The following is a 25976-nucleotide window of genomic DNA, read 5'->3' on the forward strand; positions in this document are numbered from 1 at the left end:
CCAATTTCGCGGACTAATATGGGTTTTTGTATATATCCTCTCTTTTAGAATCTTCCAAAATTCGGTTCCTCTAAATTTCCTCTTGGGGATTTAGTGTATAGGAACAAGTTAGAAAGTTTCATAACTGACCCAAACCGGGGAAAAAGTTTAATCGTAAAAAAAGTATATGATTTCTCGTTAGTGGCGATTGGATGCAGAAATTAGGGACAGCAACGTTTTTATAAAAAAAAAATACTATAAACTTTTAAATTAGAGTGCTCTTTTGTCGAGCATGTTTCATAATCTCAGGCGATTTTTATTTTCTCAATCATATTACATAGATTATTCTCATATTTTTTCGATCGCATTTGATCGATAATATCTGGCATATATTTTTTCGATAAAAAATATCGTTATTCCTTGATTTTTTTTACCACACATAATCGTAGTTATCAGGTTTCATTTATGCGATCTTACTATTAACAACAAAAAAATTTCAACTGAATTATAACGATCGATAATGAGCGAAAAAATTAAAATCTTAGATTAACGACTGTTTTTTGGTTGAAAACGAAAAATAGCGATTTCGCCAATAAAATAACGGATATATTCTATAAAATTGCATAAAAAAAAGTTGAACTATTTACCGAATGACCTTATTAAAGTGATGTGTCGCCAAGGCACAAGGCCTATATTTCTCGCCAAATAACTATGTGGGAAATTTTTTATGCTCTAATAGGTTGGTATAGCGTAATTTTTTTGTTTTTGCAAAACAAAAAATATCTACGAATTTGTGTACCTGGTTTATTGCTGAAACAAATTTTTATTGTAATATAAAAACAAAAAATTATGCTCCAGTATGGTGTTTTGCATAGTTTTTGTTTTCTGCTACTTCACAAATATCGACAAATTTTCGATAAGTGGAAAACCGATCCCTTATTTTAGATCTTCATCCCCATTACAACTCTATGCTACATATACTGTTGCCATTAACACATGTCTTCATACATTTTTTTTTTTTTAAATAATGTAAGGGTTTAAAATTTTGGTTTTTGTTTTATTTCTAATACATAACTTGCGCGTTCTTAAGCTTGTAGATAGTGTAATAAAGTTAAATTTTTTGCATTTTTGCTCTCTCTCCCTCTCTTCCTATCTGTTTTTAGTCTAGTTTTCTGAGTTCAAACTGCAGTTATCATCTATTAATTTTTTTTATTTTTGTTTTTTTTTTTAATTGAAGTTCTTTAATGTATTTTTCATCTTATTTCAATTTTGAATATTCGAATCAACAAAAAGAAAAAATCATTGATTATTAACAATTTCCGTTTTTATTATAAATTAAGCAAAGAAATGTTTGCATTAATATTTACTTATTATTCTTACTGTTTTCTCATAAATATTGTATAAAAACACCTTCTTAAAATAACTGAACCGATTTAGCCGAGGCAACATTATTTTAAGGAATTTAAAAGAACTGTAATCAGAGTAACTGTACAAAGCATTAGTTTAAGGCGTTTTTGTTGTGTGCAACAGCAGGCGAACACTTTGCTGATGTGGCCAGCTGTTCTCCCTTACTCCTTCTACCCTTGTAATGTCGCAAACGATGTATTAATAATATCGCTTATGTAAACCTTTGTGCAAAACTTAGAACTAAAAACTTTACGTTTTTGTGTCTTTTGGCTAAGGCTTACGGCTTGTTAGCGCTGTACCGATAATCAACAATGCTAATATAGATTTTGTTTCGTTAATTTGTAGCGCTAATAGTGAGTTGTATTTATATACTATGAGTTGTGACTTCGCCTACGCCTACACTTTCGTCTTCGTCTTCGTCCTCCTCCCCGGACTTCGCTTAACTTTTTTTTTTTTGCTCTGATTACACAGTACTGATAGAAAGTAGTGAGTGATAGCAATTGTAGCAGCGACAAGTATAAAATTTAGAATTAATCATAATAATTATTCTTAACGACGCCATAATGGTGATGAAGAACTGAAGGAGATGAGGGAGTTTTAGCTAAAACTTATCCTGAAATATAAACAGATTATTTGTTGCCGCCACAGCGATAATATTCTCTTGCGGATGCCAAGCGGTATGCAGTATCTTCTTATTGAAATCGAGACAATCGACACTGATCTCGTCTTTTTTTCGTTTGCCACCGGTGCAAACTTTACGCGGTTTAAGCACCGTTTTTGGTTTGATAATGTCACGTGACGCCTCCAACGTGACATCCTTTTTCGAATTGCGATCAAACACTCTAAAGAAATTGTTATAGCTGCCCGTCATTATGGAAGTATCCTTGCCGTTCCAACAGCATTCGAATTTGTCGAAAATGCAGTCGTTCTCATATAGTGAGCAAAGTTTAATGCGTAGATATTCGTGAACCTGAAATGAAGAAAAAATAATATTACGACTTGATTGTAAAATAAAAATTAAGCCTTAAATGGTATAGAGACGAACAGAGTTAAATTGAATTAAGAAAAAGTGGAAATAAAAGTTTCACACATTAAATTTTTTTACAGCTTCCATCGAGTAATTTTTGTTTTTTTTGTCGCAAGCCAGCGGCAATCTACATATCAACCGCAAAACTATGTAAATTTTTAGTTTAAATGCACATTTATTTTGTGCATTTACGGCGAGCTAATGCGCGTTTGTATATGGAGATAATGCACGAGTTAATGCAAATAAGCTCATCCACTTGTCTACCATTTAATAACAACAGTTTTATGCCGAGGGGCGACTGTTATTAGAAAAAACTTTTATTTTTTTTATTTTTTTGATGCTGGTCGGAAACAGGGCACGAACCAAGGCCCTAAGGAATGGAAGCGCGCACTGCTAACTAAACATCTTCTAGAAAATATACACTTGTACGCATGTACCGAAATAATATGCATTTCTGCTCTGCTAACAAATATGTGATATATAGAGGTGCGAATTTTGGTAAACTTAATTGTATTTGTATTCTATTCAGAAAAGACTAACGCCGTGAATGAAAAACATTAAACATAACTGCAAAACATGAGATCGTCAATGGCAACAAATTGGTGACTCGCCGATTTATTTCCCTAGTGAGAAGTCGGCAACATTATTTCTTTTGTCATTTGTTTTCAAAAATTCCCAAACTGATGAACTTCGCGTCAACAGGACTCCTCAAAATCATCTAATCAATGCCCAAGATAGGGTTGAAAAAATAGGAAGCCCCATAGCGACGAAAATAATTAATTTCGTTTACAAATTATAAGTTTGTGTTCAAAAACAAATTAAATATTAAAAAAGAATAAAATTTTTGCAAGAAATTATTATTCAAATATCGTCTGTAGCAATAATAAAACGACTCATACAGGTAATAAGAAAACGACTCGCCCAGGCGAGTTGCCTTCGACGGACGTTTTAGAGCAACTCCAATTAATTTGTTGCTGAGGGCGACAAGTTTTCTTATTGCCGCCAACAAAAATTGTCTGGTGGGAATAATCTCCTAATATCAAATATCTTCTTCGAAATATATCGACATTTAAAAATTTTTATCGCTTGGTATCCACGCTCAATGAGCTCTTGAAATTATTTCTATTTTATCATTTAAAAAAAAAATAAAAAATTAAATAAGCTAGTGAAACAATTCCAATGGTATCATTTTTTAAAAAATAAAAAAAAGAAGATTTTAATCTCAATATAAACATAAAAACAAACATAAATAAGTTCATAGCTAAGTGTAATCATTAAAATATTTAACTAACCGGATAAGTTTCAATTGGTTTCGTTTCCATATGCAAGTCCCACACTTTAATACTTAAATAATCTCTAGAGATCATATAACGTCCGGAGTTGCTTAGCTTTACGTCGCTTATCGAGCTTATAATTTCACTAAAGAAACTACGGTTCGTTGGATTCTCCGGCTCCTCGAACTGTTTGCTATGCCGGTCACACAGCGCCGCCGAACGCATATCACATAGACGTATTGTGCCCTTGGAGCTCGAGTACACGAACACGTTGCACTCGGTTGGATGGAATTCGGCGGCGGTAATCACCTCCGTCAGCTCTTCCATATTGGCTGGCTTAATGTCGACTATATTAAAACTTTGATCGGTCACTTCAAGATGCCACAGATTGATTCGCAAATCGTCGGCGGACAGATAAGTCTCTTGGTCAGAATTAACGCTAATTGAATTGATGTGATAGGTGTGTGCATTGGCGTAGTTGCGGCGTGGTGACGCTTCCACCATAAGTGGAATTTGCTTAACTGAAGGAACTTTTAAGCCTGTTATATTTTGTGGATCCTTCGCAAGACCACTCTCCTCCTTTGTGTTATAGCCCTCAAACGATTTATCCCGTTCGCTGACTTTCCACAATTTAACCGTCTTATCGTTGGTTGAGAGAAGAAAGTGCGCGGGATTCTTTCGTCGCAACCATCGGATCTTATTGATTTTCTCTTCAATTTCCAATGATTTTAAGTAATCGAATTCGGGTTCATGCGATTGAAAAGTCGAGTAAACATTATATTCACCGCGTCGTGGTATTGAGGTTTTTGATATAGGATCGCGCTAATAAAATAGACAAAAATCTATTAAAACGATGAATAGTGGTAAACACAAGATATGATTATATACCTGAAAGATGACCACACGCCCGCCTTTATCACCTGTTGCCAGCAATTCACCATCATGATTGAATTCCACACAGGATATAATATCAGCATCGGTAACGTCATCGTCTAAGGCGCCTTTTATCTGTGAGAAGCACCACGACGCTTCTCCATTACCTATGTAGGCGAGAAAAAATAAAAAAGGTGGATTATTAATAGGAAATTTTGTAAGGTTTTTTGATAGACTATTTCACACATTCTTGAACTACTCGTCGAAACCTTTCCATGTAGAAAAAATTAATGGTAATCCGACGGTCTAGTCTGGCAACTTTCCCATATTCCAATAACATCGGTAAGGCAAAATGTAAATTTGAATTATCATAAAGTTAATAAACTGAATAAGTACATAACCACAAATTTAACTTTCCGTTCTATTGTTCCAGTTTTGCTCTTCAGTGTACATTTAAAGGAAATTTTCGTACACGAAAAATATGAAATTATATTTGTAATCATTTATTTAAATTTACTATTCTTTACTAGTAGCTCAAACGCGATTTTAGTTCAGTTTTTGTAGCAGATATTATTTTATTTTTTGATTCCAGTACCAGCCCCTTTAGGGCTACACAACAATTAAAAAGGCAATATTCTAACTTCGTGTGGTACAACTAAGTACATATAGGATTTTTCCCGCAGAATGCAAACCCCACTCACGAGATACTGAAATGGCTCCACTGGCTGTAACGTAAATAATAACCTAAAGTTTGTTATCATTTTCGTCGGAATATTATTTTTATGTATGTTACCGCATAACTCCACATTGGGCGTTTTCTATAATTCTTTTTTTGTTTTGAAGTGAAACTTCTTAATCGCGTTCGGAGATGGTTGCTTTAAATATTTAACACCAAGCCATAAACTCTGTATCGTTCGTTCGATTTTTAAAAATGAGGTGTCACATGAAAGGCCTTGTCCTTCGGGTGTACACCATAGCCTTAGTTCCATGAAAGGAGTTGCCACATGTTAGAAAATCGAATTCAAAATTTCTCTGCCGCAGAGGGTTGCGTTAAATATTTAAGATCAAGTCATAAAATCTGTATTGTTCGTACGATTTTCAAAAATGAGGTGTCACATGAAAGGGCCTGACCTGCAGATGTGTAGTATGGTTTTAGTCTTTTAAAGGGTTGCCATATATACGAAAATCAAATTCAAATTATTTATTAAGTTAAACGAATTATCCCGATATGGGTATCAAAAGAAATGGTTTTGAATAAGTTGTATTTTCTAGCTAAATTAGGAGGGTTGCCACCTGTTTCAAAAGTAAAATTTAGTTAAATTATACAAAAGTCTTACGCTTAAAATACTATACAGTACAGAAAGAGCTTACAGAAACACAATTAAAATATTTTTGAGGTGCCTGAAGAGGGTGGCCACCTGTTTAAAAAGTTAAACTCAAATTATCTTAAGCAAATCTTGTTATTATAGCTCCGTTATGTTTGCGATAAATATTTAACGCCACGGTACAGGTAGCATATGACGGGTATAGAAAACGAATAGCTGCGTTAAACGCCAATTGGGCGGGAAAGGACTAATGCAAAGACAAGAATGTAATCAAAAACAAATATAAAGATAAGATGAAGATGAAGATGACGATGAAGATGAAGATGAAGTTGAAGATAAAGATGAAGATATAGGTGAAGAAGAAGATGAAAATGAAGATGAAGATGAAGAGAAGATTTCCTCTATTAAGTTTCACTTCTTCCGCGCGTAGGGACTACACGCACTGAGTTTTTTTTTTACGGAAAGGTGATACCTCGGAGGTGGTCCCATACAAATTTCGTTTAGATCCGATTATTGGATCATTAAGAAATTAACGGTACTGTTAAATTTTTATATGGAATTGAAGTCGTTTCGTTTTTAACCGACTTCAAAAAAGGACAAGGCTATCAATTCGGCTGAACGTTTTTATGTATGTATGTTACCGGATAACGTTGGATCACGTCAACAGATTTTGACTATTCTTTTTCTATCGGAAAGGTGTTGGTCCCATACTAATTTGATTTAGATTCGATCATTTGGCTATGAATCAATTAACGGTACTATTAAATTTTTATACGAGAACTGAAGTCGGTTTTGTTTTCTGCTTAAAAATTACTAGTTTGCTTAAAAATTACATGTATTTTTTCAAGAATAAAATTTAAAAACGCTCTATCAATTTCGGAAATATTTGTGACGATGGCCGCCGCTCTCTTGGAATTTAAAATCAACTCGATTGGCAAGTTAAACGAATTTCTTCGAGGAGAAGCTTGGTCAAACACTAACATATTGGATAAGCGTCAATGTACTTATCATTATTATATGCATTAAATATATTCAAAAGGTACCCAGTTATGTATTTATATGCACGTCGCATAAATCATGCAATGGAATTTGTTGTTTTGCGTGTTCTTTTGTTACTAACTAAACGCCGCTTCCTGACCTCATTCAACTAACTTAGGTATTTAAACATGTGCATGTGTGCCCATGTCATGTCGTGTGCCGGCAAAAAGCACAACAAAATAAAATGATAATAGATTTTTGCTAGCCGACGTCATCGTTTTAAGTTCTACATATTGATTTGCGAAATTATGTTTGTTAGCAATTACGTCATAAATGAAATGTGGATTAGGAAAAATATATAAATTTATAGTATAAATACATGTGTAAATATACATATAGATATATGAATGTATTAACACATTGAAAATGACAAGCAAAGAACAGCGGAAGTAGCAAAAGATTTTCAGGTCATTTATTTAAATGTATGGGGCTTTGCACGACTTAAGAGATAGTAACTAAATAAATAGCTATTTTTAGTATTGTATTATTTCCCGACTTTAATTGAGCTTGTGGGTTAGTAGGCATACGGATGGCTGGGACGAACTTTTATATATTGGAATGTTTTTTTGTCCGCAACTATAGATACTAAACAGTTAATGATTTCCAGTCGAAGAGTATGTACTAGAAAGGCCATTGTAAGAGGTACATAAATATTATCAATAATTACCAGATACAAGGATCAAATTCTTTATGATTTCCACGCGTAAAGAAACATACTTTTGATACTTGAGTGAAATTTCATTCAAAAATATACTCGGCTGTTTGCTCGACGCTTTTTTGTTGGAAGTAAGTTGACACTAAAACGATTCAATACACTTTTCCTCCTAATCCACTATAAAACTTGGCTTGACTTAAAATGTACAATTTGAGTTTAGACGATTGGACATTGTTTTTGACACTAATTCTTCGGAGCGCACACAATTTTTAAAATGTATACGTAAATTAAGGAAGTTATTTTTGCGGACTATTGCAAATTTTTTTTTCTTTCTATTAGCACTTAGGCGTTGCAAGCATTTCAATGTACAATATATCGATACATGAGTGGAAGATCGACCTATCTCGGTAGCCAGTTCGAAAAGGCCTCCTTAAAATTTTTGTAACTTATGCGTTTTTAAAAGGACATGGCACTTAGATACTTAAAAACTGGAACAATTCAACAAAATATGTATTTGCGTTCCCACGGCAGTCGGATCTACGTAATCGAAACGAACTAGATTCATATCTGACCAAGGACTGTAACTCCAGCGTTATTCCCCAAATTCCTTTGCTTGTATGCTGTTTTTTTTTTGTATGCTGTTACAACAACAACCAAATATGTGAATTTTTAAAGCTATGAAAAGATTTGAGGTTTGCTATTATTTAATTACAGTAAACGCGAATTAGGCCTATTTTACACAAATTAAATTTATATACAGGGTTAATAAAGTTCAAAGTAATGTAATAAATTTTAAATTAATAAAAAATATTTTTTAGAAGTGAGTTTTGATATTTTTTATCCATACATACATATATTCACCTACTGAGGGCTTTGCCCACGGCATCAACCACCTATTTGTCCATGCACCCAATTAGCCAACACCCCTATCCCTTTGGTCCGGGTCTGTAAAAACAGGATGCTACCTGGGCTTACCGTTAGTTGAGCGTTCACACGACAGTCGCTCTACGTAACCAGTACGCCCCAGATTTATGTACGCCTGGCTAATGACGGTCACCCCCCAACCCACATATCTCTAACTAACATATCCTCAAATGAATGAATGTACATAGTAAAGCTGCAATTATAGATATTCATATAGTTCTTCTATGGTCAAGTGCACTTGGTTCTCATGTGCTTTGGTAAAAAGTCGACAAATGTTTTATGTATGCCTTTTACTAAAGGGCATGCATTTGATTACCTCACAACTATGTACGTGCATATGTTTGTATGCATGTACATACATATATATGCACAGTTGTCTACAAAATAATAGTAGTGCGATATTTTGATCAGTTTTGGCTATTTGACTTTTTGTTTGTTTTATGTTTATTAGTTTTTTATAAAAGTCTAGCTGGATATACAAAAAACACCATATAAATTTACTTTTCAAACTTTGTACAAAAATTATAAAAAATCTACAAATTTTCACCAAAATGTATTACTTTTTAATCCGAATCTAGAAAAAATTTCATATGCAGTTTTGTACCCCATGTAATTCTAGTCTGATGAAGTGCAAGTTTCAAGTTGGTGAAAACTCCCCTTGATTTCTGAGAATTGAAATGATCAAAATATCGCACTACTATGATTTTGTGAACAACAGTACATTTAGATATTTGATGTACACTTCATCCCAGAAGGATAATTTAGGTAGGACTTCTTAAGTAAAGCCATTCTAAAAGGCTTGTCCATGAAGGGATGATAAAATGGTTTTCCTGCATGCCTTCTAGAAGGGCTTTTCCTATTTACAATTTACGAGAATAAATAACTGTCACTTTACAAATGAATTTCGGTATGCATTTTAAGTGACAACTTAATTAAATATCTGGAGGGCAAATTTTAAAAGAACTCCTCTCTTCTTCTCTTCTTCTGAAGTACAAATACATAAACTTGTGGTCACCTGATTAATGGTGTTATCTTTTCTCGAAAAAATCTCACCTTATATGGCAACATTATCAGAGTGCAACATTTTAAAGAAAGAGCACGCAATATGCATGTGAAGATGCTGACAAAAGAACACGAAAACTTGACAGCACTGCCGCAGGGCAGAAAAAAGCAGTATTTTTTCGAGAAAAGAAAACGCTATAAGTCAAATGACATTTTGACAAGTTTAGGGAATTTTTATTTTGTTTATTTAATGTTTATATTTTTTTATAAAAGTTTAGCACTTTACCTAACCAGCGCCACATAAACCCAAATTTCTAACTTCGTACAANCAAAAGAACACGAAAACTTGACAGCACTGCCGCAGGGCAGAAAAAAGCAGTATTTTTTCGAGAAAAGAAAACGCTATAAGTCAAATGACATTTTGGCAAGTTTAGGGAATTTTTATTTTGTTTATTTAATGTTTATATTTTTTTATAAAAGTTTAGCACTTTACCTAACCAGCGCCACATAAACCCAAATTTCTAACTTCGTACAAAAATTTAACAAACTTAACCATTCGCACCCAAAAACTTTAAACTTTTTATACAGACTTTTTATAAAGATTTTGGGTATGCAGTTTTGTAGATCATGAAATTTTTGTAGGAAAAAGTGCAAATTTCAAGACGCTAGATTATCGCGTTGATTTTTTATATTCAAACTAAATTGTCGAGCATATTTTATACTAAAGAAAATGCACAACACCGTCAGCCAAAAAAATTATTAAAAATCAACGCGACTTTCTACCGTCTTGGAATTTGCACTTTAACTTACGTAAAATTTAATGAGCTACAAAACGGCATACCCAAAATCTTTCTAATAATTCTAAATAAAAAGTTTCAAATTTTCGGGTGCAAATGTTAAAAAGTTAGTTGAATTTTCATAATTTTTGTACGAAGTTTGAAATATGTATGGATTTATGTAGCGCTTGTTAGATAAAAAGCTAAACTTTTATGAAAAATATAAACATTAAATAAGCAAAAGAAAAATAGCCAAACTAGTCAAAATGTCACTTGACTTAATCAGCTGACCACAAGGGTACATACATATATGTACATATGTGTTTCCCAAAAGAACTTAGCAGATGCCATCAACATAAAAAAACGAAAGGAGAATGGGTATGCAGAGTTGAAGGCCTCTTAAATTATCTACTGGGTTGTAGATGCATATCACATGCAATTATTCTCAGTTCGTTCAATTGGCAGTCTTTAATGGAATGTCAAATAGTCATATAGAATTTACCAAGCATATCTTGAACGGAAACAACGTACACGACGGAAGCTCTCATGTACCAACAAAATGGATGTTTAGGCAAGCTAGAAGGGACCTCCTAAACTGCATGACGAATCTACTATAGCACAATAGTTAGTCACATACATACGTATCCATTTATAAGTACATACATACTTACTACATGTGTATACCAAAGGAGGAACTTACCGGCCATGACAACTTCGCAATGCGCTGGATGCAGCAGCTACTTATGGCGCAAGTGGTGTCAATTGAATATTTGCGTTACTGTTCTCGAATATATTGGGATTGGGACGACCTGGTGTCACAATGTTGAATGGAAGTAATGAATAACTACAACTAAGTAAAATTTCACTTATATTATTCCAATTAATTTATTTTAGCACTTTGCCTCCACGCTTTCTCTTTGTTATCTTATGTTTATTCCCACAAGCCAAAGTATCTAATTTACTTTTGGTACATAGATTTTAAAAATGCTTTATTTTAAGTTTTCTTGTGTTCTGTCATAAATTCTCTTTACGCATATTCAATTCGCACACTATAGATAAAAAGTAAAGAAAACAAAAAGGAGATTAGCCGACGACGAACGACGTTTTGCTCAATTCCTCTTTGTACACAGTCGCAGTGTTTGTTGTATTCGTGGGGTAAACCACAAGCAACCACAAGCGGCAGCGCCGGCGTCGTCGCAAACGGCAACGACCGGTGGTTGCGACGCCAAAAACAGCAACGTACAACGACACAAAAGCAGAATTTATGGACAACGCGTTTTTTTTATTTTATTCCTTCCTTTCGGACATGTGTACGCGAAAACGTGCAGACGATTGCGGGTGGAAATTTTAAAGACACGAATGACAACACAAAGTGCAATTTGATTTTTTTTTTAGGTTGACTTTTTTACTTTTTCTGTTTGCTGCGTCGTTTTTATCTTCTTCTTTACTTTGCCGCTTGGTTTGCTCCACGCTATTGTTTTCTTTTCCGGTCCATTCGCCAGATTCTTTTTTCAATTTCCAATATCTTTTACCTGCACTTATTCAATAAGTGCACAACCTTCAATATTTTGCTCTAATAGTCGGGCATTTTTAGCGGCTATTGTTCGAGTAACGAATATTAAACAATTCTTTAGAAAGCACCATTTGCGATTGAGCCACCGCGTGACTAGATTCTCTTGATATTTTCGCACTATGTGCCCCTGTAACTGCGGCCAACTCGTATGTTAAATTTGATTGAAACTATTAGCGCGCAATTGATTTAATAGTTTTGCCACTTCTACAAACATGTTTTTTGTTACAAGGTTTACCCCTAAAAAAGAAAATTCCCACTTTTCATTGATTTGCAAACAGTAACGAGCTACTACTACTACGAGTATAAATTTAAAAAAGTTGCACTCAGCATGGCTACCGTTTCGCATTTCCACCACAATTCAGGTATGAATATGGCAACAAGCAAAATTCTATCAATTTTTATTTGCTTTTGCTATTACATATTCTGAACCTTTTTAACAATTTTCTTATTATCGTTTTTTGTGCTATTTTTTACATTCTCTCTGTTCTTTGTATTCTATTACGAGCCTGTCCGTCGTTTGCCGTTCGAAATAATTCTCGTTGCTTCGCAGTTTCGCGGCGGCCGCGACTGCTACGAGCCAATGACGACGACGTTCGACACTAAATCACTGTTGTTGTTGTTGCAATTGTCGGTAGCTTCATGGCGACTTGCAAATTCGTCTCCAATTTTTCAGCAAGCCATATATAGTTTTGTAAGTTCACTTTACTGCTAAATTTTAACAATTTGTGGCTTATAGCATATTTTCAAGACATGCACACCTTTCAAACACTTTAAATTGCTAATATAATATCAAAAAATTGCAGTAGAAACACCGCAAAGGATTCCGCGACTGCTTATAACAAATTACGAATATAGAATGGCAACAGCACAGGGCTGCCAGCACGATTTGATTTACAACATTGAACTTATTTGCTTTACTAGATTTGCATACATTAGCAGCACAGAAAAGAGATGTAATTACGGACAGTTAGTGCTTTTATTTCATTTAAATGTTATTTGAGCAGTGCTGAATTGTGAGCTTTACATCCGCAGGCGTATGAAAAGAAAAACTAATTGTAGGGCAATCAAAGAACGTAGAACGTACGTTCTTTGGTGCAATGTAAATATGTCAGATGTGTGAAAAAGCAGCAACACTGGTTGTGGCTATGTTCGATTTGTTTTACGTTTCCCGCCGAACAGCATTGCCAGCAGGTGAATTTACATGATTTAATGGGCCTCCGCACACTGGACTGCTCAGTGCGGCTAAAACCGGTTTTGTGTTAATTACAGGGGGAAGGGAGTTCGTGTTTATCTCGTTTATTTCTGCCCGCGAAAATCGTGGTCTGACACGCACACATAGACGACATGTTTTGTACTTCGTTTTGTTTGAATGTGCCACAAGTTCAATAAAGCGTGGTTCACATGAACCAAAAATACAAGATCACCTAATCAAAGAAGCAAGAAAAAAGTATATTTCTGAGTGTTTTTGACATCTGCCTAAGAATGAAAACAAACAAAGAAAACGAAAAAGGCGCGGTGATTGAGTGCGATTAAATTGGTATTTATTATAAAATATACAAAGTGAAACTTGATGACAATTAGCAAAAAAAGTTCATAAAATATGGTTTTCATGATTGAAAGTGTTTTACAATCGCATATCATTACCACGGGTCGATTTTTCAATGCCAACGTTCTGGCCACAAACGTGCACCCACTTTTCACGCAAATTTACGCCTTTTGGCAAACCAAACATACGCACAAACTTGTTCCGATCACACAGCACTTTATTTTATATCATAAATATGTAATAAACCAAAATTTATAATTAAAATCGCTGCAGAAAACACATTCAATCGCTAAAAAATAACTACGAAGAGGTAGAAGACGGTGTAAACAAAACCGAAAAACGTCAAAAACGCTACGAAAACTTTTTTCTGAAAATCGATTACAAATACAACGATGGCTGATTAGGTGATCTGTAGTCGTTGGTTCATGCGTGGTTCATACATATAAAACTGAAATGTGTTTTCGGCCGACTGACCAGTCCAGTGAGCTTTCGAATGGTAGACTGCTCAATCCGACTGAGGAGGTTAGTGTGAGGAGGCCCAATAATATTGAATCATGGTGAACTTATGAAGGACCGAACAGCAAAAGGAAGAAAAATACATACTGGTTGCAGATAAATAAAACTACTCAGAAAATAGTATTCCATCAAATAATAATAAATTTTCATAGAAATTAGAATTTAAATATGTTTATTGAAAAGAAGAATACCTAAAGAAACGGGGCCGTTGAGCTAAAAAAGTGGGCGGGGCCGCCTTTTTTTTTTCTAATTGTAGTGGCATATTTTTTTGTGCAAATTAACGTTGGGGTGCTAAGGGGTCGCGGGGGAGCGGAAACATTTTCAAAATATTATATTTCGATATTTAATTGATTTGAATTGTTTTAAATTGTGAAAATATTTGATTTGTAATAAAAAATTAATAAATGAAATGTGAAAAACGATGATTTGAGTAAAAGTGTAGTGAATTTCAGGGCATTTGCGTTGTTTACTATAAATCGAGAGCTTTAAAAATCGGCTATACCAAAGTAGTCCACGGCAAACGGGGAATTTTCGCCTAGTAGAGCGACGGCGTCCGAAACTTTCGCCCAAAAATTTCGCTCAGTAAAATACAACTACGGCGACAACGAATTCAGCTGCTTATGACAAGGTACAATTAAAATTTTTACAAACAAGATTATTAATGTTTAACAAACTGTAATACAGTACTTTTGTACCATTGTTAATATGTTGGAGTAGTTTTGTGCTACTCTGATGTAATGCAGGGATGGAGTATATCGTCCTGCCATAGGACATCGCAATGTTAATTGGACCATATTTTTTATATGAATTGTGGTTAATTTTGGAGTACTCCTTGGTTCTTAGGGAGTACTCTTTACACGCATGCATGGAGTAGTCGCGATTTTTGCAGGGGTGGATCGTATTTTGCCGCTGCCCTCAGCCAAGAATGATAGAATACAAGATTGCGCATTCCTGCGGGCGATGACGTCACGTTTGCAATGAATAGTGGAGAAGGAGCAGTCAAAAAATAGCGGTGGCCGCCATTTGTAAACAACCCGTAGTTGTGTTCATCTACTTTGACATTCATTCTACTTGAACAGAAAATCTAAGATCGAAGAAAAATTTAATATTACGCCCAGAAATAGCGAAATAGAGAAGAATAATGAAACACTAAGCTAGTAAAAATTAGTAGTGCGAGTTCTTAGCAAATTGTTTCCGCAAGTTTTTATAGTTAAAAATTTTCAATAGCAAAAACTCGTAATAATTATTAGTAACTAGAGAACTACGAGAACAAACTTATCGCAGACAATTCTATCCTGACGTCACACGAACAGCTGATTCTGTCAAATTCGCCAAAACCAAAGAAGCGGTACTGCTGAATGCGCCACCTCTGTCTCTCTACATCGTGTGCGCAAGGTGTATTAAACAAGGTGTGATTGACGGTTCAGTGCGGCTCTCTTTTAAGGTACTATAATGTCAAAAAGTATAAACAAACAAATTAACCCTTAGCTTCCATGTATATTGTCAGCACTGATGCCCTAGGCTTTTATTTCGATTGTAGTTTTGTTTTACTTACATTACCTGGAATATATATATTTTGTGAATAAAATAAAACAAATTGTTTACAAAATAATTTTAGCAATTTTCTTGTTTTTAATTGCTCANAAAATTAGTAGTGCGAGTTCTTAGCAAATTGTTTCTGCAATTTTTTATAGTTAAAAATTTTCAATAGCAAAAACTCGTAATAATTATTAGTAACTAGAGAACTACTTCTATCCTGACGTCACACGAACAGCTGATTCTGTCAAATTCGCCAAAACCAAAGACGCGGTACTGCTGAATGCGCCACCTCTGTCTCTCTACATCGTGTGCGCAAGGTGTATTAAACAAGGTGTGATTGACGGTTCAGTGCGGCTCTCTTTTAAGGTACTATAATGTCAAAAAGTATAAACAAACAAATTAACCCTTAGCTTCCATGTATATTGTCAGCACTGATGCCCTAGGCTTTTATTTCGATTGTAGTTTTGTTTTACTTACATTACCTGGAATATATATATTTTGTGAATAAAATAAAACAAATTGTTTACAAAATAATTTTAGCAATTTTCTTGTTTTTAATTGCTCAGCGCAGCTTTTATGCGTTTATTTTTATATTTAAATTTTTTATCCTAAACATTATTCGACACTTATAAAAGTAGGATTTTACATTTGTTTCCAATTTTATATGTGAGCTTAACTTTAACAATTTTGAAATTAAATTTTTTTCATGCGAAAACTATTTTTTCCATTAAAGACTTTGCTTCGAGCACTTTTAAATTAAGCTCTTCCATACTAGCTTGCATGGTTTTAATTATTTCGGTAAGAAGAAATATTTCTGTTCTCAANCATGATTTTAATTATTTCGGTAAGAAGAAATATTTATGTTCTCAACGTGCATTCTAAAGAGTCGCCTGTTTGAGTTTGGACATCAACAAAGAATGTATCCTGATCGCGTACTATAACCTCAATGGTATCAGTTATTTCGTATGGCATTGGAACTGCGCCTGGGTATAAACGAGCTCGTTTGAAAGTGCTTGATTCGGACGGACAACTAATGAAATCACTTTCCTTGAAGTGGTTTTCACAAACGCGAGATGAATCACGTAGTACAACACCACAGCTTTCTTTCCATCGCTGCCGTCTTAATTCGCAACTAGGTGGTTTAAAACATCGCTCTATTTTCGTATCCTGACTTCTATTGCATACAGCGCACCGTTCAAACGTTTTGCTCCGTTTCATCTTGGTTTCCTTACTTTAAATATTTAAGAAAAGTCGAACGTATTTACTTATTACCCAACTTTAAATGTACTTACTTGCTCTCCTCGGCGGTTTATCTCTTAACAATTTCACGTTTATTAAGAAAATTTGTTGCTTGAAAAATTTGTGTCTAACTTTTTTTTTTTTAAACAAATTAAAATTTGAAAAAAAAAAAATTTCAAATGGGTTAAGAATTCGTTTCAGTTTGGCATTATAACCTGTTTCTTATGAGAGCAATGTCAAAATCAATCACACTTTAGGTTCATTCCTTATCTTTTTGGACTAAAATCTGAAAAGTGTCAAAATGCCAGAGCGTAAGCAAAATGCGCTCACTAAAAGAGAGTAACAGGAAAAGTAAAGGAACGCAAAAAACCAAATTTTTAGTCCAAAGAATGGCAACAACAAAACTAACGTCAAATAAGAACAGAAATGTATGTACAAAACACATTCACACAAGCACAAGCACAATAAACACTTGCTATATCAATTATTTTTTGCCTCCTTCCAATTTCAATTCATTTCTTTTACTTTTTAGATTATTCTCACTTTTTGCGTATTCTTTAATTTCCGTTAATTTAAATTCAGTTGAGTTTGACACTTTTCAGGATTTTGCCAGAAAAAATTCTTCTGACTAAATCTGACTACTTCGGACTGATGAGAGTCGCTCTCACTGACTGTTGCTCTCTCATTTTTGCTGTCATTTCCGAGTTAAGGAACGCTTTTTGGACTAAATCTGACTACTTCGGACTTTTTCTGACTATTTCTGGGAGATAAGGAACGCGCATTTTGTTGAATACATTTTGCGTGTGCGCAACTCATTTTTCTTTTTATTATTTTTAAACAATTATTTTATTTTGGAACGAATTTCCGTCATCCCTTGTCAAGTTTGGTTTGCAGACAAACCGGTTTCGGCGTTGTGCCATCTTCAGTGTCATTTTTCGTTCTGTCTGGTTCGAGATTTGTCCCTAATTTATGTTCATTTATCTTAGGTAATGTGATTTTCGTCGATGATTTCGTCGATGCCATGGTGCCCATTTTTTGAAGCAGGTAATAGGTTCATCTTCGCTGTTTCGATATTAACATGCATTATGTTGTCGCTGTATGGTTTTTGCCTGCAGGTAGGTAAAAGTCAGTGATTTTTGCCCTGGTGGTGCTTTTTGGTGTGTTCGGAGTGTCCATGCCTGTTGTTTTGTTGTCATTTTTCTTTTTTTCGTAAATCAATTTTAAGGGTTCGAATATAACATCCGATGCGGTATTTGTTTGTTCGTTTACCCTGTCGGAAAAATCAACCAACACCAACACACAATTATTTTATTCTTTCCTTTGTCGATCAAATTCTTTTCAGAAAAAAAATGTATTATAAGTTTCAATCTGGTAGCTGGATTTTGATGAAAATGTCATAATCTCAGCAAAAGCCAAATGGCTAATATGGATGCTAATGTTATTAAGTGAAACTACTTTTTTTATACCATGCCTATACCTATAAAAAAGGCAAAATAAAATCACGAAATAGCCATGAAAAGGCACTAGAAACCGCAAAAAAGGCAAAGGAAGGCACTAAAAAAGGCAAAAAACCGACAAATAATCAAAAAATACATTTACTTTAGAAACCTTTATAGTACTAGTAAAAAGAGAAAAACTAGAAACTAGTTTCATTATATGAAAAAATTTTACTTTGAATCTTTGACTATTTATCTTTTCGAGTTTTGAACTCAAAAAACTTTTTCATGTGGTTGTTGGTTTTTGTTAATAAATCTATTTTTGGAATGTTCACCTTTTAGGTGCTCGTCCTTAAGTTATTTGTTTTTGTTATTTTATGGCCTTATAACAAAGTGGAAAAAAGCAACAAGAATTCATAAGGCGATGTTAGCACGGTGCATAGGCAACTGGCTGAGTCAGCTGGGGTCGTTGGATCGAATCACGCTGAAAGAAGTCTGATGAAGCAATGTGGTGATTTCCGAAATAGCTATCACTTCTACAATTTTTTCAAAATTATCGTCGCTTTTCCACCATAATTTTTCAATAAAAACAGCCTCAAGCTCAATAAAAATTGTGGAATATAATTGTTATAAAGTCATAAAATAACAAAAACAAATTTTGTCATTTTGTATATGGGTCATTCCATGCAAAATTTACACCTCAATATTGTATTGTATTGTATTGTTGTGTTAAATATTTTTTTTTCATTCTTTATCGAAAAAGAAGTCACATATTTTTTTATTCCATCATGATATTCGAAAATCTTGAAAAATAAATTCCGAAATTTTTTATCTTACAGAGAAATATCTTTTTTTAAATTTTTCGCAGCTAATAAATTATTTGTCGGTGAGAATTAGTTAGGTAATCAAAATTTGCGTAATTACCTCAGATTTTTAGTCGACGTATCGCAAGTTAAATATATATAAAGAATTATTTCAAAATAAAAATTTTGTGGGAAAACACCGTCTTAGGTGGATTTTTATATAAGAATCTTATTTTTGTGAAAATTGCAGATATATAATATATATATATAATATAATATAGAATATAAGCCCTCGTTATTCCGCTTATCAGGCTTTTTAATGGTACACTTCTCTATAATATTATTAAACGTGCGATATGTAAGAAGTAGTATGTATTTAAAACTTACTTTGTATTTTTTTGGTGCCATTCATATTTATAGCTGTGTTTAGCATATTTCCTATTTTTGTGAAACTTGATTGACGTGTAAAGATGCGTGGCGGTATAGGCGGTGGTGGTTCAGGTTCCAGTACAGCATTGGGTTTCCAACGTTCCATTTTTGGGCTTTTCTCACTACTCGAGAGTGTTTTCCAATCCATTTTTGTTATTCAAAAGCTAAAAAAAATAAGTTGTTTATACAGTTAATACCGTTGTAGCTTCTTCATATACATATATTTTTGTATGCCAAATTTTTTTTTCTACAGTTTAACAATAATTCAGTTATTATAAGCATTTTATTTAGTACCACAGTAGTGATTCCTTTCGTACAAATGCCAATGTCACCGGTCATTTAACCGATCATGTGATGCTCATCATTAATAAAAATCTCGGTCAACGCGGAAGAAAGACTCCACACATGAATCCTAATACATATGTACATATATACCAAAACACAAAATTTGACATAGACGTTTATGACCGTGTGATCCTGTGTCTTCTTCTAACACAAGAATCTAGAAGAAGAAAATTTTTCAATGCACTTTCTAATTATTTTTTTCAAAAAGAGCTTCAAACCTCTAATTAAGGTTTTCTCGAAAGTATGATTTTCGACTTAAACNACCAACCAACCGCCGCTAAAGAAGTTTCACTTAAATAAAATTTACCGAGTGCACTTTTACTGTAGTGTATGGCCGTGTTTCTCTTCCAATTTGTGATGTGCGTCCAGATGTTGTAACGCAAATGGAGGGATTTACAATTTTATGCCGCCTCGCAAAACAAATGGTTTTATGAGAAGCTTTTTTTTTGGCAGAAGTACGCTCGGAAGTCTGGCAGTGGCAGGTCACTATGCACACGTAAACTCCTGCTTGTCTACTTATCTTCCACAATGTAGTCCATAACCCTGAAGATTGCAAATATCTCGGCTTGAAATACCGATGCATGTTCCCTAAGAGGGAAGTGAAGATTTGCCCCGTTACTATCGATATAGACAAATAGTGGGACCTAGAGTTTTATGCCATTGCCTGCCGAGTGGTAACCGACGTTAGAAAAAAACTTTTTATAATTTTAGAAGTTGATCTGACTAGGAATCGAGTCCAGGCCCTACGGCCTGCACCGGCTGGCTTCATAGATAGTTTTTGTCGATAGCGAAGCCAAAAAAGATAAAAGCCATAAATTTCAAAATGCTTTGGAGAACGCTAGAAGTCAAGTCATCAAGCCAATTATTATGGACATCAAAGAAAAGCAAATAAAGACAATATCCATTCGTGGTTGTTTCGAAAAACATGACAAAAGTACGTACATATCAATGGTCGTCAGCAGTAACGACACAACACAAAACTAATAAAAAAAAATCGTTAAGGACTTTTAAGGACTTCATCTCTCAAATTCATGTCTAATCCTTACTTACTCGACATGGATTAGACAATGATTAAAGTACGTTGACCTAAGTAGAGTTTATCCTTATTTTCGAGCTTAACTCCCTAATCTGTACTAAAAAAAAAACAGATAAGCCATATAAAAAATCCTCCCTCAATACCATGCAATTATGAAATAATCTCAGATTAAATCGATAACTTTTCGGTGTCCAACGTAGTTTTAGCGAGAATTTTTGCGAAGAAGAGGAGAAATGTTAAATATGCAATAAAAAAAAAAATGGACGCTAGCAAGAACAAGATTTTAAGGCAGTTTTTTTAATAAAATATTAAGTTAAAATATATTTAAATTGCTAAATTTAGCAGAGAAAAATTAGCACAGTTGCACAGAGCAAGCAAAACGAAATTGACAGCTAATAAACCGAGATTCGACTGTGTAAACGGAGTAATTAAAATATTTAGTAAGGATTTATTTTTTTNTAATAAAATATTAAGTTAAAATATATTTAAATTGCTAAATTTAGCAGAGAAAAATTAGCAGAGTTGCACAGAGCAAGCAAAACGAAATTGACAGCTAATAAACCGACTGTGTAAACGGAGTAATTAAAATATTTAGTAAGGATTTATTTTTTTATCTTTTAAGTGTTGAGTTGGGTCGTTATTGCAGCGGACCATTGATATGTAGACGTCAGAAACAAAAAAAAAAAAATCGATAATGGAAAAAATCGATAGTACAATCGATTATATTGCAGCATTATTATGCATTTGTACTGTATGTATGTATATGTAGTACATATTTACATCGATCTGTGATGCGTAGCAAACGTCTTGACAATTTCCAAATGTCGAGTGTGTTCAATGGGAGGGCCAAGTTGATTTCAAATATGTTTTCAGTGTTAGTTCAGCACTTGTTTATACACATCCGTTTTTGTTGTTGTTGTTTTCTTACACTTTTGTTATGCCCCAGTGTTTACACATACATATTTGAACCGAATGTAGCGTTAATGACGTTAAAAAAAAAATAAATAAACTACGAATAAGGCTTCTCAGTCGGACGTTTGGGGACTTTGTATGTATGTAGATGCGCATGCAGCTGCCCTTACATCACCGTACAGATATTAAAGATGACAAGGCGTTGGTAAATGATACGAATTAATTAAAATTTGCATCTTTGTGTTTTGAGTACTGTGTGTGCAAGAATAATGGTTACAGGGAAAGGAAAAATACTTCATCTCTCACTTTTTGACTACTTGTGATATTTTGCGTCAGCTGATTAAGTTAAGTGACATTTCAAAGTTTATATTTTTTTTTTTTTTTTTTTTTAAAGTCTGGCACACATTTCAAACTTCAGCTGAAAACAAGGGCATATACATACATACATACATATTCAGTTTTTTATTAGTCTAAGAATAGAGCTCATTATGGACTACATATAACAAATACATAAGACTAAAGTTAAAAAAAAAATTAAAACAAGTGAATGATGGATAACTGGCAATAAATGTTACATAATAAAAACTAGTTGAAAGCAATTGTAGGGTTCCCCAAAAGCGAAAAAAAATCATAAGAAAATTTTTAAATATTACAAAAATTTAAGTTTTTTAGTTTTTAGAAAAATTTTGGTGCGCAATTTTATAGATCGGTAAATTTTAGTGGTTCAACACTGTCATTCACTAAACTTCACTGTAAATGAGCCTTCATTTTTCATTCAATTTGATTATCTTTTTTAATGGAAGCTTATAAAATTTTCAAGAGACCAGTTGAGCCCGATTTTTGAAATTTCAATTCCTTGTATTCGGTTTTTCGGTGCAAAGTGCGGAAAAATTAGGAATTTTGGAGAAAATCGATTCTCCTGTTGCAATTTAAGGTTTCCCAAAACAAAAAAAAAAATCCAAACAAAAATTTGCTATTTTTAAAAAATCTGGCTCAATTGGTTTCTTGCAAATCTTACAAGGTGTCATAAAAAAAATGAATAAACACATCTTTACTGCCGGACCCGGATTTTCTCTTGGCTACTTACATACATACATACATATATGAGACTACATTCATACATTAAAAAACTGCACTCCCACACTAACCTAGGACAAAGACGCTGACACTTTGAACCAGAACTTGGCTGGCATACCCGACAGCGACCTCTAAATTTTGCAAAACAAAACAACTTAAAAATTATAATAATAATGCACGAGTACAAACACGCGCCGCAAGATAAAAGCAAAAAATAGAAACCAACGAATTTCGTACGAAACCATAGTAATACGAATAGTTGAATGAAAAGCATACAAATGAAGACGAAAGCGAACAACACCAATATGCGAAAAATAGCGCCACCATAAAAAAATCATTGAGAAAGAACAAAAAAAAAAATAACACAAAGCCGAAAAATACGCATTTTTGAGTGAACAAGAAGAGGACTATTTCGTATTTATTCGCTTTGGAAAAATTCAAAATTCACAATACCTAATGGCTTGAAAGTAGTCAGTCAATCCTCTATGAAAAAAACAGGGACCTAACGGGTTTGATATTTACAATAAAACATAATTTATTCTTTAAAATTGCCTTTCCGTTTTTTCGATCAAAACTATATTTTCAGATTTATGTTTTTAGATCAGCCTCCATTATAAAGTTTAAAAATGATCGAAGAAAGGAAAAATCACAAACTAACTATCAAAATTCAGCGAAAAAAGTACAAATCAAAAAATTACGATAATGCAATAAATATAATATATATATAAAAAAAAATATATAAAAATAAATTTCTTTAATTGTATTTATTATATTTTTTTCGGTCCTTGCAATAAAAAATGTAGTACACGTAATTAAAAGCGAGAGTATCTGCATGCATATGTACATATCAAGCACATATCCATTTTGCAAAAAAATTATATTTAAAGTTTTTGGTACTCTTTCAAAGAAAAAATCATAACTTCCACAGTTATTAAGATATTAAAATGCATGTTATCTTTAATTACTCATTGTATTTATTCTTTCATACGAGATTTGTGAAGTTATAAAAAAATTAAAATTTTTTTTTACTTTTTTATAAATTTTTCTTTTTGTACTTTTTTTAAAAAGACCAAAAGTCTATCTTCAAAGCGACTGAAAAAATTTCAAGGATTACTTGAATTGTCCTGAAAAACTAGCATACTTTGGAGAAAAAAAATTAAAATGTAATTTTCGATCCTGTCAATTTGATACGCTGTTGAACTGCGTGTACACTATACACCTATGAGGCGGGCGTTTATCATTCGTTCCTCGCATCAAGCCGTCGCGTTCTTCCAACAAATGGAAATGACTTTCTGATATTAATCATTTCACCATAAGTGATATTAATCATGTATTCAGTTGTATTTATTCCTTTGTTTTCCTCGTGTATGACACACACAGTGGTCTTGAAGCAACCATAGCTATGACTAAAATGCCAACCAAAACGGCTTACATAACTGTCTTTGTACATAATCATAGATCAAAATTTCGTTGAAAATAAAATTCCATCTGCTCCTATGCTTAAAATATTATAAAATGTTGATCTAGAACTTTCCAAATCCAGTTATATAATCGCGAAGGTCTATGGTAATATAATTATAACACTTTCTTACGTTATAAGCATAAAATATTTTAACTTAGTTATTCAAGAGATAATATTACATAATTGCATATTTTAATAATTCTTATTGCATAAATTTTATAAATTTACAAAGTCAATATAAAATATTATTTTATATAAATTCATATGTGGTTTGATGAAAATTCAACGACAGTTTTTTTTTTTAATTGATTATATATTTAGGGTCGTCAATCGAATTAACTTTATAATTGAGCCAAAATCTTAAAAATACGCCATGAATGGATTCTCCAGCTTGCTCCGACCACATTCCGAAGCCGTCGTTGCCTAAAAAATGCAGACTATGTTCCAAATGATTTAGAAGCACGTGAATTTTTAATGTTTCCGACATTTCTGTGCTTCGGAAGGCTTTAGCGAGTTTTTTTCACTCAATACATTTAAGGTATGTGCTCTCCCTTGTACAACTTTTGGATGGCTGGTTGCCCGAGCAGTGAGCCAGATATAACAAGAGCATGAACTTGTTCTTGTTTCTTTTGTTGAATCTTCATAGTTAGGCATGTTTGGAAGAGGCCGCGTTGCATTTGGTATATCCATATCTCGGTCACAGAGAACCCTACGACATGTACCACAAATGCCTAATGGGAACTTCGAATTGGTCAATCTAAAATTTTCACTAACGTATTTTTTAATAAGACACACCAATTTTCCGGTTATATTAAATTCTGAAGGTTTTGACGATCCGAATTTAATCTTTCTCCCACAAGGCGCGCACACTTTAAATCTGTTCTCTTCGTGATTACACTTATGTTGCGGATGACTTATAGAAGACATGATGTGCAATCAAATAGCTTACACCAGAAATATTATCATCGAGAAAAATACTATCTGTTTTTCTTTTACACTAATATACAAAACGATAACTTTAGAATACTCTGTTGAACAAGAAATACTAACAATTGCAGTTAAATTTTTTCCAAATTTTCATTTGACAATATTTTAGGCATAGGAGCAGATATGATTTTAATTCCAACTGCATATTGGTGTATGGGTGCCTTCCAAAACAGGTATGCAAGCAGTTTTGGTTGGCATTTTAGTCATACCTATCATTGATTCAAGACCACTGTGCACATATGTACGTATGTACATATTGCAAACACTTGTATGTACATACATGTTTATAATTCGACGCGCCGTGCAGTCCACATGACTTAACACACTGACCGCATCTTTCGGCCCATATATGTATTCACATTAGGGTGGTCCAAAAATAGTAAAGTCGGAATTGTAATGCTCTCACCCCTGCTTTTTATTAATCAATATTTTTATTTAACCATTCTTTTAATACTAACTTTTTCTTATTGGTCCCCCTTTCACATTCTTCGGGGTTTTTGTGCGATGCGATAAGAAAATGGTTAAATAAACAATTTGGTATTATAACTGAGAATCTGCTGCAGATAACCAGAGTTTGCGATAGAAAAATATTAGCTTTTAAGAATCCTATACAATTTCTACGAAAAGTTGTTTTTTCCCCCATATAAAATACATGGAAAACTTTGGGTGCTTTGAGCGACCTCTAAATATGTTTTGAGTGAGAACATAAAAATTCCGCCTTTACTTTTTCACATGCATTTTTGGACCACCCTAATGTACTTGGTACTTCTACTATTGTTTGTAGGCATAACTCAAA

The 25976-nt window shown here is 33.5% G+C and overlaps 2 protein-coding genes across 8 annotated transcripts in view; both read right to left on the reverse strand.

Moving 5' to 3' along the window:
* Positions 1-1830: 1830 nt before the first annotated feature.
* The window catches only part of tws (protein phosphatase 2 regulatory subunit tws), a 31383-nt gene continuing 7237 nt past the window's right edge, over positions 1831-25976 (reverse strand). The window contains exons 1-5 of one of the 7 annotated variants that reach the window (XM_017618771.1): positions 12560-12717; positions 10981-11329; positions 4576-4727; positions 3706-4509; positions 1831-2356 (exon numbers count right to left, since the gene is read on the reverse strand). In XM_017618771.1, coding sequence (XP_017474260.1) covers positions 1988-2356; positions 3706-4509; positions 4576-4727; positions 10981-10987 — 1332 coding nt within the window. In that variant the 5' untranslated portion in view covers positions 10988-11329; positions 12560-12717 and the 3' untranslated portion in view covers positions 1831-1987. Of the gene's footprint in view, positions 2357-3705; positions 4510-4575; positions 4728-10980; positions 11330-12327; positions 12718-19319; positions 19526-25976 lie in introns of those variants that run through there. The other 6 variants (XM_017618769.1, XM_017618768.1, XM_017618770.1 and 3 more) reach the window with 6 other exon arrangements.
* Positions 24448-25408, reverse strand: LOC108364897 (uncharacterized). Its single transcript, XM_017618774.1, has 2 exons — positions 24989-25408; positions 24448-24924 (listed from the first exon to the last, which is right to left on the reverse strand). Exons 1-2 carry the CDS (start codon positions 25118-25120, stop codon positions 24727-24729), a joined length of 330 nt encoding a protein of 109 aa, XP_017474263.1. The 5' UTR covers positions 25121-25408; the 3' UTR covers positions 24448-24726.

Source organism: Rhagoletis zephyria, unplaced genomic scaffold (genome assembly GCF_001687245.7).
Source record: "Rhagoletis zephyria isolate East Lansing unplaced genomic scaffold, Rhagoletis_zephyria_1.1 Rzeph_scaffold_01703, whole genome shotgun sequence".
Lineage (NCBI taxonomy): Eukaryota > Metazoa > Arthropoda > Insecta > Diptera > Tephritidae > Rhagoletis > Rhagoletis zephyria.